Source organism: Choristoneura fumiferana, chromosome 15, assembly GCF_025370935.1.
Source record: "Choristoneura fumiferana chromosome 15, NRCan_CFum_1, whole genome shotgun sequence".
Classification (NCBI taxonomy): domain Eukaryota; kingdom Metazoa; phylum Arthropoda; class Insecta; order Lepidoptera; family Tortricidae; genus Choristoneura; species Choristoneura fumiferana.
In genome coordinates, this window is record NC_133486.1 from 10507954 (window position 1) to 10535693 (window position 27740).

The 27740-nt window shown below is 36.4% G+C and overlaps 1 protein-coding gene across 1 annotated transcript in view; it reads left to right on the top strand.

The window, feature by feature from the left end:
- Positions 1-27740, top strand: part of Gycalpha99B (guanylate cyclase 1 soluble subunit alpha 2) — a 141567-nt gene that overhangs the window by 69530 nt on the left and 44297 nt on the right. Inside the window, exons 3-7 of the mRNA XM_074098126.1 lie at positions 10743-10816; positions 13306-13388; positions 16021-16181; positions 18969-19180; positions 20387-20571. Coding sequence (XP_073954227.1) covers positions 10743-10816; positions 13306-13388; positions 16021-16181; positions 18969-19180; positions 20387-20571 — 715 coding nt within the window. The remainder of the gene's footprint in view (positions 1-10742; positions 10817-13305; positions 13389-16020; positions 16182-18968; positions 19181-20386; positions 20572-27740) is intronic.

Consider the following 27740-nt stretch of genomic DNA (forward strand, 5'->3'; position numbering starts at 1 on the left):
CACACACGAGTAATATTTACCTCGACGTTTCATCTTCGTGGAATCTTGTTATCAATAAGTAAGTGTCGGCGTCAGGATGAATGTTCTGAGAGACGATCGGACGTTGTTAGTGTTGTGTGTCGGTGTGATGGGGTGATAAATAAAAATGACCAAGTACGGGTAGTTCGTGATACGAGTGCCAGTACTATCGGTAATCAAGTGCGGGTAGTTCAAAGGACTCGCGCTGCTAGGCAGACTTGACACCCCACAGGCCCCACACTTCATTCTACTCGTGACCACGGCCACTGTAATGTTGCCAAAACGTCGAGGTAAATATTACTCGTGTGTCGCGTGATAAGTCCCGTTGGTGGTATTTTGACTATGACTGAAAATCACGAAAGTTTGAAACGTTGCACTTAATCTTTGTCATTTTGTTTGATTGACAACATAAAAAATACATGTCTCATATTTTGTGATATACATTATCACAGATTAAATAGAATATATTTTATTACCCAGGAAACTAACTTATTGTCCCTGTAAGTATAAATAAAATAAAATAAATAAATAAATATCACGGGACAATTCACACCAATTGACCTAGTCCCAAAGTAAGCTTAGCAAAGCTTGTGTTATTGGTACTAAGCAACGGAAAAATATAATTATATAGATACATACATACTTAAATACATATTAAACACCCAAAACCCGAGAACAACCTTTCGTATTTTTCATACAAATATCTGCCCCGACACGGTAATCGAACCCGGCACCTCAAGCTTCGTAGTCAGGTTCTCTAACCACTAGGCCATTGGGACACTCATTGCCCATGAAACATTTATTTTTGTTCTGGAAGCTCTTATACTTTGTCGTGTACTTTATTATACAAAGCAGGATCAGGTCAAGGTCACAATTTTTCTTACCCTCGGCCTCGGCTTGAAGTACAGACAACTTCAGTTATGATGAGGTCAAGATTTTTGAGAATCGGAACTCACCCAAATTTATAAAGTCACTTCAGTTGATCAAAACATTTAAAAGCCATTGGCGAGGTTGAAATGCTATCTCACTTAAAAAATGTTTTAAACTTTCACATTTTTCACAGTTATTATTATACCGGGGACTTAAAGTATCCACCCATTACACCGTATCATAAATTAAAAAAATCAAAAAACCCGGCTGCTTTAAAAAATACTAAAAAGAAGAAAACAAGACTAGTGGGATAGAACTCTGTTAAGTAGCTAACTTAAAGTTCAACAATCGGGACTCATTAGGTACCCTAAGAATGTTTGCGATTTTAATGGGTCCCGACTGTTGATCTTTAAGTTAGCTACTTAACAGAGTTCTAGCACACTAGACTTGTTTTCTTCTTATTTTAGTATTTTTAAAGACAGTCGGGTTTATTGATTTTTTTTTAATTTGTTTCATTTCATACTTTTTTGATATTTCTGTGAAAATGGTAGATTATAACAATTATAACCCATATATATATTTAGAATGGGCTAATTCTTAACTTTAATTTTATACCCAACTTGATAGGAATAAATTTAATTTTTTTGAAAACACAATTTGGCGCCAAAAATCCGCCATTTTGATTTTTCAATAATTTTATGTACCCAGTGTCACTCGCGTCATCAAGACAAATCCAATGACGTATCATTTATCAAAATCGGTTCAGCCGTTGAGTAGGTACGAGAGGACATAGGAACAGACATTCATACGCAGTCGGGTAAAAATACATTCTTTGTACTGAAGAGTATTTAACTATGAGACCATGCCCATTAGCACGTTTCCTAACCAACCGTCTCCGTCGCGTGTCATGTATGCGCGATACATTCCGTGCTTGGCACATTCCTATTACGTTCATGGCATGATACGACGTAGTGGGTAGAAACCTTAACAGTGATATTCTATTGCAAACGATTATCTAGACGTTTAAACCACATTGGCCGTGGTCACGAGTAGACTGAAGCGTAGGCTTCGTTCATTAGCCAGTTTAGTACATTTTTTAGAAATAAATTGTCCATTCTGAGGTAGAAGTCTTTGTTTAACAGTGGACGTCTTCCATCCAGCTGATGATGATGAAGATGATTTTGTGTAAGCCTCGCCAATTCCCCTTGTATTGTTCCATTCGCGAGTAATCTTATTATGAGAGTTTAAAGCATATATCAAAATAATTGTGTTTTGAATTGGGTTCCTTAGGTGGGGTTGATGATTCATTCGTCTTATTAGATGCGAATTGATGCGTTGTGTGTATATATTAAGTTGGTTATTAAATTTATTAAGATGCAATGTTCACTTAGGGCTCTTAAATCCAGAAAATTTCATCATAATTGTTATCGTATTTTTTCTAAATGATCGTCGTGCAAGCTGTTTACTTAAAATAATATAACTCAGTACCTAAAGTACCTAGGTGCGTACTAAATTTAGGTTTGCAGAAATTTAACTAACCGGTTTTATGACATGCAAACGATTATCAACTTTAGGGTGGTAGACCACATATTTGGCTGATGGTACAGTCAACGTCATAAATAAGTGATCACTTTGGTACCTTGTCACTTTAACGTGTTGTTTGAAAATCCATACGAAATTGTGTAACGACTGAAAGCGACAAGGTACAGAAATGATCACTTATTTATGACGTTGACTGTACAAGAACTTGAGTAGATTTTCAAACTTATTATTTTACTTGTATGACCTTATTTCTTGTCAATCTAATTCTTTGTCAACGGGAAGTTTTGCATTCTTACGACAAAACAAGTCCTAGATAAGGAAATGGTCTTATTTCTATCTTTGCTTTTGCGGAACGAAACTCCAACAATATAAAGGGTCAATAGCGAATCACAATGGACCAAGGCCGTTGTAATCTCATTAACAATCACAATATTAACAGATCTCGTCTAAGGTAACGCAAACACGCCGGTTTAGGGTTATCCCTTATGCCATACCGGTAATTGTTGTCCGGGATTGGCCAGATGTGCTCGTGTTTGGATTTGATCAGACATTGGTCTGAATTTGGTGGGATAAAATTGGTTTGTGCAGATATACCCATACGTATCATATCTAGACATATACACCTGTTTGTCAACAAGATTGACTACAATAAGTAGGTATCGTAAGTAAGTATCTCAAAGTTTGTCAATTGTATTTTGTTTCTTTTCTTTTGTACAATTAAGTGTTTACATACATACATTCAATAGTACAGATCATCATTATCATCATCCCAGCATATTTACATCCCACTGCTGGTCACAGGCCTCCTCTCAGAATGAGAGGGCTTAGGCCGTAGCTCCCACGCGGGCCCAGTGCGATGAATTTCGAAAAACTCAGAGGTGCGGGCCTGGGTTTGAACCCACGAACCTCTGCTGGAGAGGCGATATGTGAAACCACTAGGCCACCACGACGTTATAGTACAGATGCTAGTACATAATGATTTTCTATCGTATTTTATTGGCAAAGTTCGTATTTATCATGCTCTCTCATCTTTAGTACTCATCGTACAGCCGTTTTGACATATAACACTTAATAATAAAGCTCCATAAATGGTTATGGGGGGTTGTACATCCATAGGGAGGTATAGACCATAAGCCCACCACGCTGGCCCAATGCGGGTTGGTGGGTCGCCAGTTTTGCCTGGTTTGTTAGTTAGCAGGGTGCACCGCGGGCAGGTGGGGTTGGCTTGGGTCTCGTGAGATGATATGAGACCCCTTACTACCCAGTGGACGCCCCAAGATGGTCAACGGAGGCGCGGCAGATCAAGATGGAGGTGGTGGGACAACTTGGACGCATTCAGAAACCTGAAGTTGGAAATCCGATGGAGAGGCCTTTGCCGAGGGAGAGGTCATAGAAAATGGCTAAAAATAAAAATAAAAAATGGTTATGAAGATTTATTGCATTTAATACAATAATTAATTGACACTTTGGGTTTGATTGACAGCTTGATACTTCCAATTGTTTCAGAGAAAACGTGTTTTTGACAGACGTACAAGACTACAAAGTGATTCTATATAGATTTTGTTTTTTCTTTTTCAGGTACCCCAAAAATGCTTAGAATATTTAAAAACTAAGAAGCTTTAAGTACACTCGTACACTAAAAAAACCTCCAGCATTTCCTTCCTTAAAAAACAGAAATATATTTCCGTATGCGAATATAGCCGACAGACACGAAACTTGCACTGAATTCAGCTTACAAATTTCGCTGCTATCAGGGCCCGATCACCTGGGGTGCTTTGCAGGGGAGTTTACGAGCACCTAACTAGACTAAAGTAGTCTAGACCTAGTTAGGGAGCTGGCTGAGAATATTGTTTTTGATAGGTAGAACAGTCAAGGAAACTGAACCACGTACCAGGGTGGAACCTTTGTACTACTAATGTCATGTTGACATCTCATACATCTGCCAAAGAAATCATAGCGATATTGGTTGTGAAAAGGTTCCACCCTGGTACGTGATTCAATTTCCTTGACTGTGCCTGCTAAACGTAGGAAGAAAAGAAAGAAAGAAAAATAAAATACTTTATTTTAACTCCTCCCTTGTCTCTTCATCCTAACATGTACATTTGCTATATAATGCTTCATTTGACGTATTTCAATTTACTTAAGAAATTATACGCACGCATTATTATTAAGTCACGCAACGAGCTATGGAGAGATCTGTGCTTGGAGTTTCTTTGCGCGATAGAATCCGGAATACGGAAATTCGTCAAAGAACTAAAGTCACTGACATAGCTGGAAAAATATGCAAATTGAAGTGGCAATGGGCAGGCCACATCGCTCGAAGAACAGATAACCGTTAGGGGAGAAAAGTCCTCGCGTGGCGACCACGAACCGGAAGACGAAGCGTTGGCAGGCCTCCCACCAGGTGGACTGACGATATCGTGAGAGTAGCGGGAAACCGGTGGATGCAAGTGGCGAGTTGTCGTTCATTGTGGCGTTCTAAGGGGGAGGCCTTTGTCCAGCAGTGGACGTCTTCGGGCTGATGATGATGATGATGATGATGAAGAAATTATACAACATAATTAGAAATACGTATTATACCGGCCCTTTCACTCTTTCTAACCTACCTCAAAAACGAGGTGGTTCTATGTTTAACTGTATGCATTTTCGTTAATACTGTTTACATACTAGCGCTGCAAGTAAAACAAAAGCTGACAACAAGATGGCTGCTGAAACTCAAAAACCTTTGCCATCCTTAAAACTATACTGTAAATACTGTCATCTGTTTTACAGCTATGTTTTAGTTAGGCTATCTTGTTAATAAATATTTCGGCTCCGAACAAACAATAGCAGCTCGTCCATTAGATACCCGACACCGCGATTTGGCCGTTTACTCTGACGTTTTCACTTAAGGTGTCTGTTACGACGATTTTAAGTATTTGAAGAACATCTCTCTAGTTTCAGTATTCAGTATTTATTTATTGCAACACCTTTTACAAAAAAATATAAAAAATGATGCCCTGTTGGGGCGCGGCAATTTTAAAATTAATTACATTAATTAACTTATACATAACATATTATGCTATTTTAGCCTCATTTATTTTGAGGAAGAGTTTAAGGAACACTTATAAATTAACAAGTATCTAAATAAACTACTTATACATTTATCCACTTAGAACTTATGTGGTATCACAGAATGAATAGATAATAGGACAAGTAATACCTAGTGCAATGAGATCATCTTTAATGACAATAACAATAACAGTATAACTATTTTCTTTATTCTTCTAAATATTCATTTATACTGTAGCTGAGTTAAAAAATCCTTTAGTTGTCGTATAAATTTTTTATCTTTTGTTTTTAGGGTTTCGTACCCAAGGTACCAACGGAAGCCTATCACTGAGACTCCGCTGTCTGTCTGTCTGTCACAGGGCTCTATATCTTGAGTCGTAACAGTTAGAGACTTAAAATTTTCACAGGTTATGTATTACTGTGGCCGCTAAAACAACAAATACTAAAAACAGACTAAAATAAATATTTTAAGGTGGCTCCCATACAACAAACGTGATTATTTTGCCGGTTTTTTTTCTTGATATTAACGGTAACAGGTAGACGCTTGAAATATTCACATTTGTATAATCACTTTAAAAATAAATAATTAAAATAAATATTCAAGGGGGGCTTCCATACAACAAACTTGATTTTTTTGTTGTTTTCTTTTTGCTAATGTTTAATGTTGTAAAGATAATGGTACGGAACCCTTGCGCAAGTCCGACTAGCACTTGGTCCTTACATTTTAGTACCTTGCCTACCATGCCTTGTGATTTTATACAAAAATTCAAACAGGATGTGACAGCGACAAGGTAGGTAGTAAAGTGCAGGTAAATTAATAATATATCTTTGGCTTCTACTGTACCTAATTGCCACAAGGGTTTTAATTATCAGATCGTGCATTAAAGTCGTTCTTTCCGGGTCAACAACCACGAGGTCGTTCACTAATTTCAGTTCGTTTGTTCAGATATTATTTGATATTAATTACAAAAACGGGTCCTGGTTAATGGCAAAATGTTAATAGATAAAAAAACTACCGCTGTAAAAAACTTTAAATAAGAACTAAAAAGGCATTTATTACTGGGAATTTTAGAGCTAAGCACGCTTGGAATCGGTCCCGACTGATAAAGTTTTAGTTACTTAACATACATATGTTCCTTTTTAGTTATTACAGTTTTTTTTAAGGTAGTCCGGCCAAAGGAATAGACAAACATACATACATTATGTACACACCCTCAAAAACATAACCCTCCTTCGGACATTCGGGTAAAAAAAACCATTTCTATTCAATTTTTATCTCATGATTTCTCAAACTTCGTAGTGAATTAATACTAAATTGTGCCTCTGAATTATAGGGGAGTACAATAAAGTCCTTGATGTAAGGTCAAGAGCTCTCCATTTTAAGCCGAGTGTTCCGAACCCGAGACAGTACGAAAAATATATTAAAGATACAACGGGACAGCTAAAATCCTGCATTTTGGACGGCAGAGGGAAGTACATTGAGAAAGTTAAGCAAAGATCAGGCTTATAGCTACAAAGATATCTCTTTCAGAAAATGTTTAGAAACGGAAAAACAAAAGAAGCCGATTTAATCAGTTAGTAGAGTTAGGTAGGTACAAGGTTTAATTAAATAACTGACCTCAGACACCCCAAAATTATTTTTTCGTTTTAGGTTTATTTATTGATTTTTAATTTCGAATACCTTAACTATTTTAAAACATATTCGTGTGTTCCGAATTTTAATGTAAATAATTATAGGTATATAGGTGCCGTGGTTCTTATTACAATGTCATTAATGGCTAATTTTGACAAAATCACGTGTCTTCGTGGATGGTACTAGGTATATTGTAAGTTCCAAGAATACTTGGAACTATTAATAAAATAAAATCATAAATCAGTTATTTCTTCGTTAATAGCCGTGGCGTTTGTAAATGTTTTGTACCTACATGTACAAAAATCTTAATCAACACGTTTTACTCATCTTTGTCTGAGGATAGACACACGCTGTGTTATCCGAGTTATTACGCTGAAATTTCCATGTAAAGTACGTGTGATCAATATTGAAGATGGCAGTGCAGCCTTGTAACGCAATAAGGCTTCCCTAACCTTCGTACACCTAGTCTGCTTACGTAATATAAGGCTGCAGCTATGGTGTCAGCGGTTAGTATCTGCTGTAGTAGAATTTGCTGACTATAGCATAAATAAGTTTTTGAATACAAGCTTTTTTGTTGGCTGTACTTTTTGTTGACTGTACTTGTATTGTCACCCAAACTACATTTGCATACCAAATTTCAAATCGATGCCATTAACCTTTGAAGACCAAAGGATTGTCACTACCAGATTATTGTATTGTCACGCAATTTACATAAGTATATCAAATTTCAAGTCAATCCTATTACAGGAAGTTCGTCGAATTTAATTTGCAAGATTTGATTACTTACATACTAAGCTAGAATAGACACTGAGTTTCAGAAATTACTTTTTAGCTCTGAGAAGAAAAAGTTAAATATTTAACTTGTTATACCCGCGCAGGTTCTTCATTTACGGTTTTACGGACCTCTGTATTTATTTACTTCTGTATCCCGTAAAAACTTTGACCACACATAGCTTTCCTATGCAATCGTACAGAGATTTTACACAACCTACTTAGTGGTGGCTGGAGATTTTCTTGATAGATGAATAAAACGGCATACGCGAAACTAGAGCAATTACAATCGGGGCACTATATAAGTTCTCCGATTTCAATTGCTCATACACACATGAATTTCGAGAAACCAGAGATGCGATCCTCTGCTTGAGACCACAAATCTAACCACAAGGCCATCACGGCTTTTTACACTTCTACCATTGTAATTGTCTATATTGCTTGGTGTACTCGTACTGCCGTTTCGGCAAAATATTTTTTGCCAAATTCATAATTGTACTCTGTGGCCAAATTTCACTTCCCAAAAAACTTATCGCAGTAGTTTCATTTCCCAAACAAATCTTTAGCATATTTACATTTCGCATTTTATTCATGTGGTCAAATTATCATTTGGCATAATTTTACTACGTCAAATTTTATTAAGCAAACGTTTTATTTTGGCTAATATTGTATGACATTTCGCACAAACCAACCACAGAAAGCAACTGCTACCAGAAAAGTAGGTTAGGTTAGGTTAGAACTGCGTCTACCACAGAAACGAACTACTATCAGAAAAGTAGATGAGGTTAGACTGCGTCTCCCACAGAAACGAACTGCTACCAGAAAAGTAGGTTAGGTTAGGTTAGAACTGCGTCTACCACAGAAGCGAACTGCTATCAGAAAAGTAGATGAGGTTAAACTGCGTGTCCCACAGAAACGAACTGCTACCAGAAAAGTTAGTAAGGTTAGGTTGAAACTGTATCTCCCGCAAAAACGAACTGATATCAGATAACCTAACCTAACCAACAAAAAGACTTTCTCACTTCAAAGTTCAATATCTCAAAAACGGCTGAACCGATTTTGAAAAAATATATCTAAGAACCATCGCTAGAAAAGCTGCTTTCAATTAAAAAAAAACCGTATTCAAATCGGTCCACCTGTTTGAGAGCTACGGTGCCACAGACAGATATACAGACACACAGACACACATAGCGGTCAAACTTATAACACCCCTCTTTTTGCGTCGGGGGTTAAAAAGTAGGTTAGGTTAGAACTGCGCCCCCCACAGAAACGAACTGCTCCCAGAAAAGTAGATTATTATGTCATGCGATATTTTGGGAAGAGTACGTTATGCCAAACGATACATTTTACTAAATAATACTTGGTAATATGAAACATGACTAAGTAATTAGTGTGAAAAAATAATTTGGTAAAAAAAAATTATGAACTGTAAAATTGCGATTTATTAAGAAATATTGAGCAAATACAGAATATCCATATGACTAAAACTACTATTAAAAAAAAATAACTATTAAATTGCGATAAGCTTTTTTGGCAAATGATGTTTTGCCAAATGATAATTTGAGTAAATATTTTGAGATGTGATTCTTTGGGAAATGTTTTTTGCCCATACATTAGTAATTCATATTGCTTACCTTATAATTTCCACTCTGTGTACCTGTTTTCTGTATCGCTAACTATTTGTGGTGTACAACAATAAAGAGTCATAATAAGTCATAATGGTACTGTCAAGGTATTTATTAACAATGAAACTAGCCGAAACTCGTAAACCCTTGCATAGGTACGCCTAGACTGAATAGATAGGATATCTTTTTTGGCTTCCGTCCATTGTGGCCCTGGTGATGGAGCTAGTATTTTATTTGATCGGTCTATCTGACAGGAGATTGTACCCGGCCGGACTATTAACAATATAGTCAGTGTAGGTATCAGGTTGCGTGGAGTGAAAATTTTCGTTAGACAATCCGGAGCGACAGAGAAGCGTGACTTAGATAATGTCATTGGATGCAACACTTTGCAGTAATTACAGGTACACAACCTTCATGTCACGTAAAAATTAGGCAAGCCGATGGGAATCGAGTTGTTATGACGGCACGCCACTGGTAGGTATATATGACGCAATTCGATAACTCCAACTGGGCTATTAAATTACTTTAAGTAAAGTACTTTTTGTCGCATCATTTAACTACTAAAAACACACATACTCGCATCATACTGAACCCGTCATTATTCAGCAAAACATCGGCACACTATTCTGGTACACCACCATTTTAAACTCCGCTCAAAATAGAACACATAATGTAAGCCAGCGATACCCAAAGTTCCAAAACGGTCTACGATTCCTAAATCAATAGCCTCGTGATAAATGATCGGGCCATCAATCAGGGCCCATTGTTCACGCGCAGACAATCAATCACACAATTTTCATAAATCATAAATCAATTGAGACAAATGTGCGCTTGAAAAGTGTAGTTTTAAGCGCAAGTGGCTTTTGGGAAAAGTTTTTGTTGAAGTTGAATCACAGAATTAATAGTAGGTACTACGAACAGAAGTTGCACTTTTAAAAGAATATCACAGACAAGTTTAACGAGTGCCTTATTCAAGCATAAGTTCATTTTCGTTCTCTATTGAAGCAATATGATGTTTACTCAGTATTTTATTTGCCTTGAAGATTTTTTAATACAAAAAAACAGGAACATCTAACTCAAACAAGCATCCAAACCAAAGTGTCATAATGAATGACTCGTTCCCGAAGGTCTTGCTTAATTTGTGCACACCATTCATAAAACTAGGTCAACATTTGCAAGCTAAAACAGATCCTGTATTCATGTCACTAAAATAGCTTTTCTTTTGTCCACAGAACGACTCCCTTCACGCAGCTGTGACAGCGTTAACTAAGAATCAAGCGGAACACTATGACAAATACAACTGCTTGTAAGTATACTATTTTTTAATTAGTAAGCAATTTATAATACCTTGTTACAGTGAGGATAATGGTTTGTGATATAAGATTACGTTACTAGAATGCACGATGTTATTCCGCCAGCGTCCTAACGTCAGTTCTACAGCGCAGATTATCTGATTGGCATTCAGAGCACAGCAGCTTCGGCGTCAGTGACGCCACGTCATTGACGCTACAACAGAGTGGGTAATTAATAAAGTGTCATAAGTAATAAATCTAAATTTTGTCATTAGTTAGTTTCTAAAAAAACGTTCCTAAGACAATTAAGAAAATAATAGTCGTCTCAAATAAAGTGAATACTCCATTTGTTTTATTATATGTATTATATACTTATTACGGAATTTGAAGATCTATTCAGTATAAATTAAAATTTAAACCTCCTGCTAAAATCAAAGTGATGCTAAATTAATGTCAAGTTAACTAGAAGTATTTTAAGTCATTAATTTTACTAATTAAGACACAAACGAAACGTCAGCGAAAACGTGGCAAAGGCATAATAGAATCTAAAAGTCCATTAAGTTTTAAATGTAAAAGTTAAATGACGTTTAATGTTCACTTCATTGTTGGCAAAATACGATTTTATTTTATAATCGACTCGAAAAGATAATATTAAGGTAAAAAAGTTTTAAGTTATACTATACTTATTTTTTTCTATATTTTTTTGTTTATTGACATATCCACGGCCCGTGAACTGATTTGGTGTTTTTTTTGTTTAATAGACGCAAAAATCCCGTATAAAATTTGACAAAATAGGGTCTGAGCAATTATACCTAATTTGAAGTTAATGTTTTATGAAAAAAAAAACATCGTCCCAAAACAGTGCCAGTACACGAAAACTAACAATTATATTAAATCTTTAAAGTGAATTAAATATTGGTTGGTAGGTAGTCAAAATGAAATATAAACAAGATCACTAAAAACTATCATAATTCAGTTGTGAAGAACTTGCATCTGTACAACTTGAAATCAGAAAATTTGTTCTAAAGTTTGAACATTTTCAAAAAGATACTCGATGTCCATGGACAACCCTGTGTTGCCAACTAACTTCTAATGGCCTGGCATAGTTTTGGCGTTCTTAGCACTTACAAACTTATCTACTTTGACTTTTCCTTACATTTATCTTCACTTTATATGCTATAACGTGTGTTGATAAAGTAAAAGTTTGTGCCATCCTAAACCTGCTCCGAAATAAATGGTTACAAACATAACTAGTGGTTAACACTTACTTTATCTATAACTAAAGTCTGTATTTTATATTATATTATACCAAACGAAAAGCAGGTACCACCACTCATGCAATTTCAAAGACTGCCTATGCGTCATAGAAGGCTAATATTATTATAATATCTCATTTGCCACAATTTCACCGGCTGCCATACTCTCCAGCCCGGAACACAGCTAATTTTGAATTTAGAATGTTTATTTTTGTAAATAGTTTTATCTGACTTAAAAGCCTGATTTAAGTGCCCAATCCGCACTGGGCCCGCGTGGGAACTACGGCCCAAGCCCTCTTATTTGGAGAGAAGGCCTGTGCCCAGCAGTGGGACGTGTATAGGCTAGGGTGGGACTTAATAGCCCGTCTTCCTCAAAGAAGGGATGTTGGGGAAACCGAGGTCACGAAATGAAAGGAGTGGAGTAACAATCAGCTTATGACTTCGTATTTGGTGAAAGGAGAACTATGTAGTTCGCCCTTGCGAGTTACGGTCTCTTAACACATTAGGTACACCGTATCATGCCATGACCGTAATAGGAACGTGTCAGACGGAGTGTCAAACGAAATGTCAAATGCATACATGACTAGGGTTGCCAACTATACTGTGAAAAACATTATTATACTGTTTTTCACTACATTATACTTATTACTGTTGAACTAAAATAAAGTATGTAAAATACTGTTTTCAGCATCAAACATTGCCTAACACTAAGTACACACTAAGTCAGTACAGCAAAGTCACAATAGTGGTGGTTCAGAACGAATCTGCCAATGTAAATTTATTTTAGTTTTGGTTCTGACGAGGACTATGAGGTTTATAAAAATGAAACTAAATTGATTAGTTTTGCGAGAAGCACCCAAAAATTTGTCTTTAAAATATGAAGAGAAGAAAATACTGTTCCTTTTCCTAAAATACTGTTTATTTCCCTTCTCAGACGTAAATGTACTTTATTTCTTGTAAAAAAAGTTGGCAACCCTATACATGACACGCGACGGCGACGATTGGTTACGAAACGTGCTTGTGGGCATAGTCTCATTATTTTTGATACAAAGAATATATTTTTGCCTGACACGTTGCTGTTACGATCATGGTATGGTACGGTGTAATGTGTAGAGACCTTTAAGAGGATTCCGTACTGAGTCTGCTCCGCTCGCAGAGGAACGTGGGCATAATTGTAATTAATGTTTATTTACCTAAATTCAGTAAATTGTTCATCATTAAACTAATGTATGTTTCTTTGATTACAGAAGAAGATTACCAGATGATGTCAGAAGTTGCAAAAATTACGCGTATCTTCAAGAAATATACGACGCAGTACGGGCGACTGATAGTAAGTAAATAAAATAGATCAAACTAAATTATGTTCTTGATTCGTTCTCACTCCATCTTTTTTCGTGTTTTCTAGAATATTGTGTGTTATGATTTGTTTTCATTAGCAGTTTGTATCTCTACCAAAACATATTTGTTTGAAAAAATATAATATTATATTTTTTATCAATCTCTCAAAGCATGGCAGAAAAGTACCGAGTTGACCTGTAAATACCTCCTTTTTAATTTTTTAAGTAAATTTCTTCATTTTCAAAAGGCGTTCTATATTTTAAAAAGGCGTTAAATATATAGAACCATTAATTATTATTGCGTTTACCTTTTACTTACGAAACTGTTTTTCGAGTAAGTAGTATACAAAACATAAGTACATTTCTCTTACTACAATAAAATGTTGCCTAGAGGTATAAAGTATAAACGCTACCTACGTAATTCGCAAGTTAAACGAATTTTAACCATAAATACAACTACTAAGAACACGTACATTCAATAAAATTGAACGCTATATAGAACGGGTCACACGCGTTAGATTTTATCTAGATCAGTTAGTATAGATTAAACTTTTCCCATTCGCAAGCACTTATGTTATTTTATCTAGATTACTGGTTGTCCTATTTCACGTGTACAGAATGTTCTAAATTGAGATTTATTTAAGCGATATCGAGGTCTGGGATCCAAGTTATTTCAGGTCATGCTTTGTAGCGCTCATCTTAATGTTTTAACATTGTATCAACAGATTAAATAATTTTATTACTTGTGGTTACTATGAATCCTGTGAATAAACTTTCAATTGGAACATTTAACCGTTGCACGGTCAAGGAAACTGAATCACGCACCAGGGTGGAATTTTTTCATAATTAATTTCGCTATGATTTCTTTGGCAGATGTTTGAGATGTCAACATGACATTAGTAGTACAAAGGTTCCACCCTGGTACGTAATTCAGTTTCCTTGACTGTACCTTCTGATAAACTTATTATCTATACAGTGTCATGCCACTTGTCACTTTATTATATAGTGAACGTTCTTTTCTAATATTTTTTGTAGGCTACCAAATCGTACGATGTTAATAACACGTATACCTATGGAAACTTATGGAATGTAATGACATTTAACGTTGCGAGATTGACGCCGCGATAGAGTGATATTGAGTTAAATTATTTACAATATAGCATCAAAGACAATATGCTGTAAAAATTTATTACACAAGAGATACACAGCTGTTTAGGATTTTTTATGTTTGTTAGCCTCAAGCGATGGAACGCCACAATATCCGGCCGTAGTTCAAATCGCACGTGTACATCCAGCAGGCATCGAGTATGAACTAAATAAATAAAATATACCTAACTATGTAATGAATTTTGAGGTGTCAGTTTCTTACATTAACAGCCACTTAGCTGCACCGTCGCTGTAGAAGCAGTATTGCTTTTAAATTAAACTTAAAATATGGCTAAAAATAAACTTCAAAATTAATCTTCCTTGTTTCATTACCGTCTACTTTATTCTTACGAAGAAAGGAAAAACTTCATTTGTACCCTTCTCGCCCTTTTGGTTATTTTTGTCACATTATAGCATTATTTTAAGAACTATTTTAATTATAAGAAAAGCATGAAGAATTTTCTAAATAATGAGTCGATATTTTATTAAAATTTTGTTTAGTATTTAGGTAGGTACCTACCTAGACACTAATAAATATACTTAATTAATCCAGTAGGATTTGGAGATTGCTTTCACATTTTAACTCCCATTTAAATAATTATTTCTATGTCATAGTTGTTGATATTCTTGCTGTTGTACGTAACTTTGATTATGTATGATATTTTTAGAAACCGAATGGATATATCATAAATATACTTACATTATTATAGTCTAGTACATTCTAGCAAAGTTGCTGTAGTTTCGGGAGTCTACTTGATCTCACTTATTATCTCAAGAAACTTGCACTGATACTGAAACTAATTACTAGTCGTACTGTTTTAGGTAAAATATAATTAGTAAACAGTTCGAAACAGTCTGAACTTAGGACTAAACTCAAATTTTCATCAGAATGTTAATACAATAACTTTTTATTTTACACCAGAAATAGTAAGCGATACACAAAACAATCCATACAACCAATCTACAACCGTTTTTGTTTTACCCACTGCCGCCAATGTATTTAACTGTCTAGCCATGCCTACGCGCGACCGGCGCTGTTTTTCATGTTGCATTGCGTATACAAAACGTTCACAGGAAAGTGAAAACGTGGCAAAACACGCAATGAACAGATACCACGCTCGCCGCGCCGCTGGTTGGGCCTTAAAAACCTACCGTTGGGTGCGACTATCATCCGGTTCTTTATCGTCTGCTCGAATTTCTAATGACATACGAGTAATGTATCATTTTCCATAATTTTCATTTGTCATAAACTAATTTATTTCTCAAACAGTAGGATCTTCAGAATTGATATTAAACTAACCTAACATCCTATTGCGTTATTTAAGATGACATTTAAAAAATCCTGAAAGAGCTTGGTTCTATATATTTTATGTAAAACGTTGGTATGGCAAGTGAAATTATGAAAAATGAAATTATAGTAAGTGAAGTGATTCGACGTCTGCCTTGTGATTATTTATTACGATATTATTTTTGTTACAGGTGTATGCACGGAAGACTTTATGGCAAAATTAGGCGAATATTTAATACTCACGGCATTCTCACACAACTGTCGGATAGAGCGCGCATACAAATGTTTAGGCACCAATTTGATCGAATTTCTCCACACACTTGATAGTGTTCACGATGTTTTACATGACCAGGTTAGTTATTTTTATATAGTACATGCAAAATTTTAGGGTCCATATCGGCTCGCATACCTAATTCTTGAAAGTCATAATGTTTATCATAATTGTGTTTGTTTATTATACTTCTTTTTTTTTCACAAAATCCATAAATTTTTCAGATTTTTTTTATACAAACCTAACCTAATCTATAGAGTTCTACAACTGACCATTTTAAAAAATCTGAAATTTTCTTGTTTCGGCGAGAAAAATATTATGACTAGCAAAAATTATGACAAACATTACATTATGACTTTTATAAATTATGCGGTTAGATACGCACCTGCAATTTTAATACTCGTATTGTAAGGGGTTAATTCATTTGGGAATCTGGGGCGCCCCGTGGCCCTATGGGGGGCGACCACGTAGAGTCATGTGGGGTAAACGTACGCAGTACAGTGGGTAAGTGGATTGACTTACCCACTGCTTAAGCCGCATTCATATTTAACCGTTGTGTTGTGATGCTCTCTGTCTCTCTCTCTCCCTATAGCTTTGATGCGACACACCACAAGCCGTCACAACACACTGCATCAGATAAATATGAACGCAACCATATAAACTGTATGAAACCGATATTCAGATGTGCCACGACACCACACGACAGATAAATGTTTGCAGATTAAATGCAGCTTAACGTTTACCCCACCTTGATTAGGAGAAATGATAAACGAAATGATGACCTGGTAAAGGTCACAGGAGTCCATGGATGCGAGCGTCCAGGACTAATCATGTTGGAGTTCTTTGGAGGAATCTATGTCAAGCAGTGGTATCTTTCAGTTGACGATGTGGATGATAAAAGGGTCAATTAATTCAAATGCTAGTAGTTTTGCAGTAGCTCTTAAGCTGCTGTCGTATGCGATAACATTTACCGTTTGACAGAGAAAAATGAATGTGATTGCGTTTAGCGTTACCAACACAATAAACCTTCGTTAGTGCACACTGGGTGCTGCATGATAGATCCAGCCCCCAGATAACGAAGTTAAGAAGAAGGAAAGAATCTTTTGTCCGACAAAAGGAAAGTCTATAAGCAATTAAAATAACGTATCGGAAGTAAAACTTTGACAATAGATGAATATAATATAATTGAGTAAGTAGTCATAAACTTTGAGAGCTTATAAAAAACGCGAAAGCTTTAAGTCCTCTTTCTATATTGTTTTTCATAAAGTTAAATGGAATGGAGCGTTTGGATTTTCCTCATGGAAAAGAAAAACTAGCTCTGAGCTGGAGTTGTTTGCTTTCAGACTTTTTTATAAGTTAGCAAAGTGGCTTAAACTGAACGCAGTTCAGGGCTTTTAGAGACAGTTTTTTGACGCAGGCGGATAAGCGCAAAATGAGCATCAAATTTTTGATAGTCCCGTACCTACTTTCATCATTCCAGCCTATTTACGTCCCACTGCTGGGAACAGGCCTCCTCTCAGAGTGAGAGGGCTTGGGCCGTAGTTCCCACGCGAGCCCAATGCTGATTGGGAACTTCACACATACCATTGAATTACTTCACAGGTGTGTCCAGGTTTCCTCACGATGTTTTCCTTCACCGTAAAGCTCGTGGTAAATTTCAAACGTAATTTCGCACATGAATTTCGAAAAACTCAGAGGTGCGGGCCGGGGTTTGAGCCCACGAACCTCTGCTTGAGAGACGATAGGTCAAACTACTAGGCCAATACGGGTACCTACTTTACAGCGTGTATTTTGATCCAATCTCAAACTTTATGGGCGGTTAGCGAAGGCCTTAATAATCACACTTTATAATGTTTTAGTAAAAAAATTGACTTACTATTTTCCTTATAAAATAAATAAGCACGCGATGTATCACTTGATACTACTTTGTTTTTATTTAGTTTGTTGACGTGACAGCTGTCACAGGACGCTTCCCTCTCGGATCATATTATTGTGCGCATTACATTGCTGCTCGAAAAAAAAAAACAAAAATGAATTACACTCTGTGCCCTATTTCACGAAGCTACAAGTTACAATTTACAAGCGGTAGTCTTTGTTTAACAGTATGCATTGAAAAGTTGTAAATTGTAACTTGTGTAGCTTTTGTGCAATCTCTGGTAGTTAATTCTAAATTAAATTTGTTTTAATATCCATTCACAGCACCTAAATGTACTGATTACAGTTTGACGCTCTATCAACAATACACGCTGTATAAGTTTGTATGATTACTTTTTGCTACATCTTAAGGGCTAAACTATTATGAGTTATAATAAAATGTGATAGATGTAAGTACATTTAAGTAATACTGCACTACCTACAGACCTTTCTGATTTGTGCTATCCCGAAAAAATGATAAAAATTGCAATTAACTATAAACTAGGCTTAAGGTCGCGGGGGAGCAAAATAAATGTTTGCAGTTCAATACGCCTGAATCAATAGATTAAATAATTACATAACCAGTCCTTGATCAAAATTTGCGTCAAGGGTGGATGACGTGTTCATGGGTAGGTATCTATCATTCAAAACACTTGGCAAGTACTTATCACCACCATCATCATCATCATTATCTGCCGTATTATAAGCGTTTTCCCAGGGATAAGACCAAGCTAGATCGATTTTTCATCCCTTAACCAAACCAAACTCCACATCCCAAACATACCGAACATACCAAATTTTATCGAAGTCGTTGGAGCCGTTTCCGAGATCCCCGAAATATATATACAAGAATTGCTCGTTTACAGGTATTGATACATAGATAGATATTACACATACTCGTATACTATTGAATACATTTGTAATTAAATTGTCATTGACTTTTTTTTTGAACAGGATGATGCGCAAAAAGACGAATCAATAGAATATGAAGCGGCATTCGTCTGCACGACATCTAAAGAAGACAAGATTGAACTTCACCTCACAACAGAGAGCGAACCAGTGGCTTACCTGTTGGTCGGAAGTTTAAGAACAATAGCGAGGAGGCTGTATGAGACACAGACGGATATAAGACTGATGAGTTATACTAATGATCCTAGAAGATTTAGGTAAGTACCTAAATTTAAAACTATCACAAGACTCAGAAACTGTTTGGTGTTTACTTAACAAAATGTCGCTGTCTGAGTGGGACATCAATTTGGAGAAGAAACACTTGTTAATCTTGTATTAACTTGACATTCTTGTATTGTCAGACTCAGGCAAAACATGTTTTTTTTTTAGTAAATTTGTAACTTTTTTAATTAGCACTATTTTTTTTATTCGACTGGATGGCAAACGAGCGAGCACTACAACACTACTATACTACTACAATACACAACTACTACTACCAACACTATCACTACCACCACCACCACTACTACTACTATAATATAAAATTGTTCATCAACGTAATCGTAATTATGTTTTATAGCGGTGGTAAAAGTATTTACTATTTAGGGGACCATTTCTGAATTTTCCACCGTAAAACGTGCTCCCAGACAAAATTTTACATATCAGAGGTTTGTTTCAAACAAATTACAGCCTGGCCTCTGCTTCCTGCAACCAGCGGTGCGGTGATAATTCGTTCTATTCATTGCCACTGCTACTAGATAACCCCTTTGCGGTGAGCTACTCCACCGCGCAATGAACGAAAAAAACGGTTTCCGCGTCGCCTACATCGCGCCACGTAATCGTCGTCATAGCGAAGCAGTTAATTCTACACTAACGTTGAATCATTAAAAACACAAAACACTGGGAACAATTATTTCGAGCTCTAATTACTTTGAAAATACAGTCTTAAAATCTTATTCATGTTCAACCAACGTCTCTACATTAACAGCGAGCACTATTTAACATTTTAAACCGAGAATGTTTCATAAAGGATCAACCATACTGAAGCTCAAATAACTCTGACGCAGCGGCTACGCAGTTTTGGGCATGCGTTTTTGACAATAAATTCTTCAGTAGGTGCGTTACGTCGATGTTCAAAGTTTATAACGTCAATGATATGACGTCATACTGAATGACCGTGTAAAATCTATGTGAAGAAGTTCATTCGAACTTCCTCAAATGCTGAATGAATACGAGTAGAATTCCATGTGTACAACTTCTTTTACGGTAAGAAATACATTTTGCTTGACGTCAATAATGACATTGGCATTGGCTCTCGCGTAGATTTTTGCGATTATGACACAACTCAAATCACGCAGCGTTTTATCAGGTCCTGTGTGGTCGATTTAGAATAAACTTATTGTTAATTAGTCTTACATTTTCAGGTATGAAATAAACGCAGTGCCGTTGCGTCAGAAATCAAAAGAAGATAATTGCGAGGCGGTGAACGAGGCGGGGGTCGTTGCCACGTCAAGCAAAGTAACTGACTTGAGGATCGGCGTTGCCAGTTTCTGCAAAGCCTTCCCTTGGCATTTTGTGACTGACAGAAGGCTAGAGCTTGTGCAGTTGGGTATGTAATTTTTTTATAGCCTATCTATTGAGTGTCCTATTTAGGCATTTGCTTCTCCTTCCCTCTGCCACTCGTCTCTGTCACGAGCATGCTCTTGCCAGCCACTTTCATTTGCGTCAAAGTAGTCCTTCAAAAAACACGTTCTAAAAAACAGATCATAATATTGCAATTATCAATTGCTTAAAAAAAGTAACAAAAGTATCCAAAATATCGTGGCAATAGTAAGTGTCAACGTCACAAATAAGTCATCACTTTTTGTACCTTGTCATTTTGTGTACCGACTGAAAGCGACAAGGTACAAAAGTGATCACTTATTTATGACGTTGACTGTACATGGCAAAACAACGTTGGTTTTTGGTTTGGAAACGCAATTGGACCCGCTAGATGGCGCTGTTGTTGGTGTGTTATCATAATTTTAATGTAGTGTTTTTTGGGCAGGATGACGTCTGCCGGGTCCGCTACTTTTAAATATAATATTTTGTGCATAAAGTCAGAAAAACTCAGAACCAGAACGGAGATGATCTAATTAACGACCCTCCTCTCCCTCCTCTTCTTAAGAGGCTGTAGATCAAACCACCAGGCTAAATATTTACATTCATCATCATCATCATGTCAGCCGAAAGACGTCCACTGCTGGACATAGGCCACCCCCAAGGCTCTCCACTCAGACCGGTCTCGTGCTTCCCGCATCCACCGCGATCCCGCGATCTGAACCAGGTAGTCGCTCCATCTTGTTGGAGGCCTACTCGTACCAACAGCTCGTCTCCCGGTCCGCGGACGCCATTCGAGAACCTTCTGACCCCATCGGCCATCAACATACCATCAAAAAAAAAAACAAAAAAAATGAAATATTAACATTAATGTGTGGTTACATAATAGTTTTTTGTATTTAACTTCTTATGTTAAGTATAGTTTAATTTTAAATTTGCCAAAAGCCATATTTTTATCTTAACTTTCGAATCCTCATCAAGATAGTCTAAATTTCAGCCCCGCTATCTCGGCACTGCAGTCAGTCTGACCTAGATCAAGCCTTTATATAGCCCTGGATTGGTATATACAGACCATTATAGACTAACTAGTAAAGTCTCGTTCACACCGAAACTACGAAGTGGCATCGATGTGTTCTTTAAGAGTCTGTTTGCGACAATACAACTGCATCAAAATACCGTCTTTGACTTGTAGCTACAATACAATAAAAATATTCTTTTCTCAAACATGCAATGTAATGTTTATGTTGTGTTCAAAATATAATGTTGCAGGCCTAGGCCTACCAGACAACAGTCTTTTTTTCAATGCAAAACGTCAAATATCCACGATAAAGTTTATACACGACTTGTTTTTTTTTTTTTAAATTAATAATCTGAATTTCTATGGTTCAATTTATCAGTTAATGAATAAATTCACAGGACTATGAATATTCTATATGTAACGCGTTTTACGTCAAATTACAATTTAGTTTACTTAATAAGGTATTAATGTAGCTGATTAAATGGGCTGCAGTTCGTGTATATGGCCCTAAAAGCCGAACAGCAAACACTTTAAAAAAAGTTTTGCCGGGTAAATTGACAAGTATCATTGTCTTTTTTTTTTGATTGACTGGACTTCGGCTGTAGCCATTTTGCAAGTAAATGCCATTGTCATTTCAAAAGTTTCGTTTAGAAACGTGATACGCGATTTTTTATTTTTGCAGTCCATTATATCTAAATGTTTTATAGCAATTAGATTTTTTTGGTATTATTTTTAACGTTTTAAAAATTAATATTAGAATTAAATAAACACTATCAAGGCCATGTAACGCCTTCAACTGCACTGTCTGTGTGTATTGGCTTGAAGATTAAGGCACCGAACTTGAAATTGTTCTATCTTGAGCATCTGGAACTTGGGTGATTTAACTTTAGAATAATGACAAACAAACGGTGTGGTTTCTTGTGCGTTTACTCTTACTGCCTTGTTATGAAGAGATAAGAAAACTAAAAGGGATTTTTAAATACTTAAAAATCCCTTTTAAATGTTTACTTAAAATCCCTGTTAAATGATTACTTTACTCACCCGCGACCTTAAGCTGCATTTTCACCAAAGATGTGCGAGGTTGTGTTGCGAGGAATATGTTTTTCATGAACCAATAGAAACGCTTTATTTACCTATCCCCGCACAGCACATCTCTCTGGTGGAAACAGCTGAGCAGAGCGAGGCGAGGTAAATGTAGCGTTTCTATTGATTCATGAAAAACAGGTTTTAGGTCTTATTTACAAGGAGCGAAAAACCTGCGAGTCACGATAAATTGCTGTGGCTTAATGTTATTAAAAGAATCCATCCTGCGGAGACGTAATGTCTTGCAACTCAACTCACACACTACTCGTATACATCATTTTATCCGCACTAGAAGAAACTTAAAGCTTCACACTAAAACTGAAGTTTAGTAACCAAATTGCGCAACTACTTCATTGTCTCTGAGCTATAAAATGCTTTTTTGAATTACGCTACGTTCACCCTTTACATATTTTTTTTGTCATATCCTTGCGGCTAAAACTGGGGCATATTAAGTTTGATACTTAGTTAAGTAGATTAAAAAGAAGTTAGAAAGGTTTCGTCAAAGACGAGCCACATATTACTTTAAGCTTGTACTAAAATACTTATATAATTCATGCAAGTTTGCATGAAACTATATGTATATTTAAATCACTAACTCTATATTTATAAATAAGTACTAAAATGTTCGTTTTCTAAATACCTACTTGTCTTACTCTTTAGTAAAGACCGGTACTGTAATTTTAAAATTGAGTAGGCGGTTAGATTGTGGCGTTAATGCCCCACTTAATTCGAATGATCAAAGCTACGGCATCAATTAGTTCTTTATTAAACATATTCAAACCGGAAATATCTTCACTAAAGGCGAAGGCGAAATTGAGATGATTTGAGATATATCGAGCGAGTTTGTTCCATTGCGCGGTCGTACCTCTATCAATTTACAAGCAGCAATGTACCGCGAATCGCATATTTCTCGCTCGTTTCAATTAAGGTTTTAGTCGTAAGTTGCGGGTTAAACGTTTCCGATCCGGACACCACAGGCTTAGGCCAATCAATTTTATCTATTCCCCATACATTTTAGATTATTAATGCCATCCAGTTTACGCGTTACCTCATCTCGAGGCTCGTCGTCTTTACGGCCCGTTTTACGGGATGCAATAATTATTTATGGCCTCTAAGGGATTGCTCAACTTTACCGTTATGGGGTTTAATTATGAATTTGTTTCATGCTCAACGTTTTTTTGATTAGCAGTTGATTTTCTTCTAGCATTATAACTGACTTTGTGTATCTGTTATGTACTCGTTCAAATTATTATTTTATTACTCATTCAGGATAAAATAACTACAAGGGTTTGGATGCAAATTGGCACATAACCATATGTGCCAATCCTATTCTAGAATCAGGCACGAGCATCGGGAAGCGCCACATATTATAATTATTAGAAAATAGGAAAAAATGCAATACAATACAAATAATTATTCTAATCAGTAAAATTATTATTATTATACAGGGACAAAATGCAAAAGAATATTTTCATTTTTAGATTATACTTTAGTGTTTAAAATAGATGATCGCATTAGACTTTATCGAATAACTTGTAGGTATGCAGGTCATTAGGAGCTGTATCCGATTTAATATAATACATTTATTCTAGGCTGATACAACAATAACCTGAACACGTGAATGTACGTAGAAATTTATTATCCAATACGCCCAATACTATGCGGGAGCAATAAAAAATGGCATACATTTTTAATTCGACGGCCGAAGGATCGAAACGTGTTACTAGGAAATGAGAATTTACGGTAGCTATCGTATTATTAAGATATTTTACTAACACCCATGGACCCATGGGGGATTCGTTGCTTTCCTTTAATTAGAAAAGGCGCAGGTTAAAAGGGTTCAAATTAAGTAGAGATAATTATATGAATTATAAAACGAGGGGTTAAGTAACTTTTCAAACGAAAGGTTAACTTTTTCTTTGTGTCGTGTCAAGTTTATTTCGCTCGCTGAAGGTTCTGTATCTATGTAGGTATAAATAACATTAGGTGGCCAAGTTCTATAATATGAGAGCAAAAATTTTGCAAGTGCACACGACACGGAATGTATCACAAAAACTGACCAAATGCGAGTCAGCTCTAGCTCCGAGGGCTCCGTACAAATTTGTAGGTACGCCAAAATATATTTTACACCACAAATAAACAGCCGTAGGTATCTACAAAATTCAGTAGTAGCAAAGCCATGCTTCTAAATGTACGCAGTGTTTGTGAGGTAATTTTATATTGGTTGTTTGGGACTTCAGTTATTTTTTTATCTTATTGTATTTTTATTATTTTGTTGTTTGTAGTGTAGAGGCAATAGAAATAAAAACAGTATATACATTTCAGCTCTCTATTTATTATGGTTCTTATATTAGCCCTGTGATAGACGGAAGGCAAGCATACCGACATTAATAAGATTCCTTTTGTCACCCTTCGAATACGGAACCCTAAAAACGCTACCGGTCGTATAATGTCGTGTTTTGGATACAGTACAGGCGTCTTATTCAGACTCTGATGTGATGATTCTGTCCCGCTTTGTCATTGCCATCACTTTCCAAACTAAGACTAAAGGTCCTCTTCTTTCTCTACATCGAAAAAACCGGCAAAGAGCGTGTCGGACACGCCCAAAATAGGGTTCCGTAGCCATTACGAAAAAATTAAATAATATTTTTCTAAGGATTTCGTATTTTATACGGAATCTTCCAAGTTTAGGTATATTTTATACCTTAGGCTGCTATTTACTCATAAACTACTAATAATTCTCAAGCAAACTTCGCCGTTATAGTTTTCCTTGAGAGTTTGATATACTTACTTACTTACCATCCTGAATTTTTGTCGAATTTTTCCACCCACCGGTTTACATTTTAGAGGGGGGGGGACGCTCGATTTTAATGAAAATTTGCACTTTAAAGTTGAATATTTCGCAAAGAAATCACTGAATCGAAAAATTGTCTTACCAAACCCCTAATAGTTTTAAAAGACCTATCCAACGATACCCCACATTATAGGGTTGGATGAGAAAAAAAAACACCCCCACTTTACATCTATGGGAGGTACTCTAAAAAAAAAAAAGTACTATTTTGTTGGCATAGTTTACCTATATATCCGTGCAAAATTATAGATTCTAGCATTGATAGTCCCTGAGCAAAGCCGCGGACGGACAGACAGTCAGACATGGCGAAACTATAAGGGTTCCGTTTTTGCCATTTTGGCTCCGGAACCCTAAAAAGGATTGCGGCTAGTTCTTTTCATTATTTGAATACACTTAACTTACCCCTTGTTTCACCATCCATTGATTAATTTGTTTGACGAATAAATGTGATGCCGTCTCTGTTTGTTTTGTTCGAATAAACGGAGATGGCATCACATTTACCGTCAAATAAAATTATTCAATGGGTGGTGAAACAGCCCTTTAATCATATATAGAGCAAACATTTTTGCTATTGCAAATAAAGACCATGTTATTCATTTTCTTACATTGCAGCTTAACGCGAGCTTATAGAAACTCTGAGAAAAGAGAAATGCTCCACCAATTTTTATTGTAACTAAATGCTGAGTTATTTTTGTCGGCCGAAACAGATTTCTGATACAGATTTATCGTAATCATCCGTTCGCATGGAAGATTCGTGTTTATGATACAAAAAGTATTTTTAATTTTTATTTATTTATCTCAACAAAAAAAATACATTAAATTAATGACAAATATTTCGCCAAACTGCAAAACAGTTTGTTGGCGAATACTACACTCCTTATTTTTAACATTATGTTTCTAGATGTTGACGCCCTCTGGTGGTGTCAAGCGACAACAACGCTCCTGCGCACAAATTCAAGACAACCGCACGAGGGCGCTGCAATCGCGACGGTGTCAATGTCACTTTGCCTTTCACTTTTACTACGGTGACTTGCGCAAAAACTTTGATAGCGAGACAAGACCGCAAAACCTTTTTTCTTTTAATTTTTTTACAAATCCTGTAAAGCTAAAGCAAATAAATAATTTGCTGAAGAAAACAAGAATCCTTCATTGAAGTTGCCCCTGCCGAACCACCCAAGAGATTGCCATAAGTACATCCGCAACATTGGACCTTCTAGCCGAATCATCGCAGAAGCAGCTTCAACCAGCACACGGGAATCACCGGGACCAGGAATATAAGGTCATATTCGCACTCCGTCCTTCCTTCCTTCCCACTCGGATTTGTGCTAATACCGTGTCCGTTGACTACGTTTCAAGGTACGTGTACGGCTAAACACACGCACCGTCATTGCGTGCCAGCTACGTGTCTTCGGTGTAAAACTGTAGGTACTCTTGTCTCCCACACACCACAAAAATGCTTAAGGACGATTTAAATTCTCAAAAATCGCCCAGATCGCCTCTGTCAGTCTATATTGAGAATAGCGATGTACGTAATTTAATTAAAAAGCGAGGCACAGTTAAAGGCAAGCTAACGTTGTTCGAAAAATATGTCAGCAGTCTAGGCAAGACGTTCAATTCATTGTTAGCCACGGAATTAAAATTGCGCATCAATAATTGCACACAGTATTACGCTGATTTTGATTTAATTCAAACTAAAATCGAAGAGTTATCAACAAATGATGAGGAATTAAATCAAAATTTAGAGTCGCGTGAGGCTTTCGAGGCGCAATATTACCGGATTATGGCTCAAGCCACAAAATTAATTGAAGACAGTACGGTGGCTATGACTGCGAACGAAGCGAACAATTCCAATTGCTCTTCTCTAAATTCGTGTCCGGTTAAATTGCCTACTATTTCTTTGCCATCATTTGACGGTTCGTACGAACACTGGCTCGAGTTTAGGGACACTTACACGTCGCTAATACATAACTCAAAAGATATTGGTGCGATTCAAAAATTTCATTACTTACGTTCAGCCCTCACAGGTAACGCCTTGCAAGTAATTAAATCTTTAGAGTTCTCATCGGCGAACTACGCTATTGCTTGGGAATTGCTGGAGAACAGATTTAACAACCACAGAGTACTCACACACACTTACGTAAAATCATTGTTCACAACACAATCTTTGACAAAAGAGTGTCCTTCACAAATTAGGAGATTAGTCGATTCCGTCCTACGTAACCTTCGC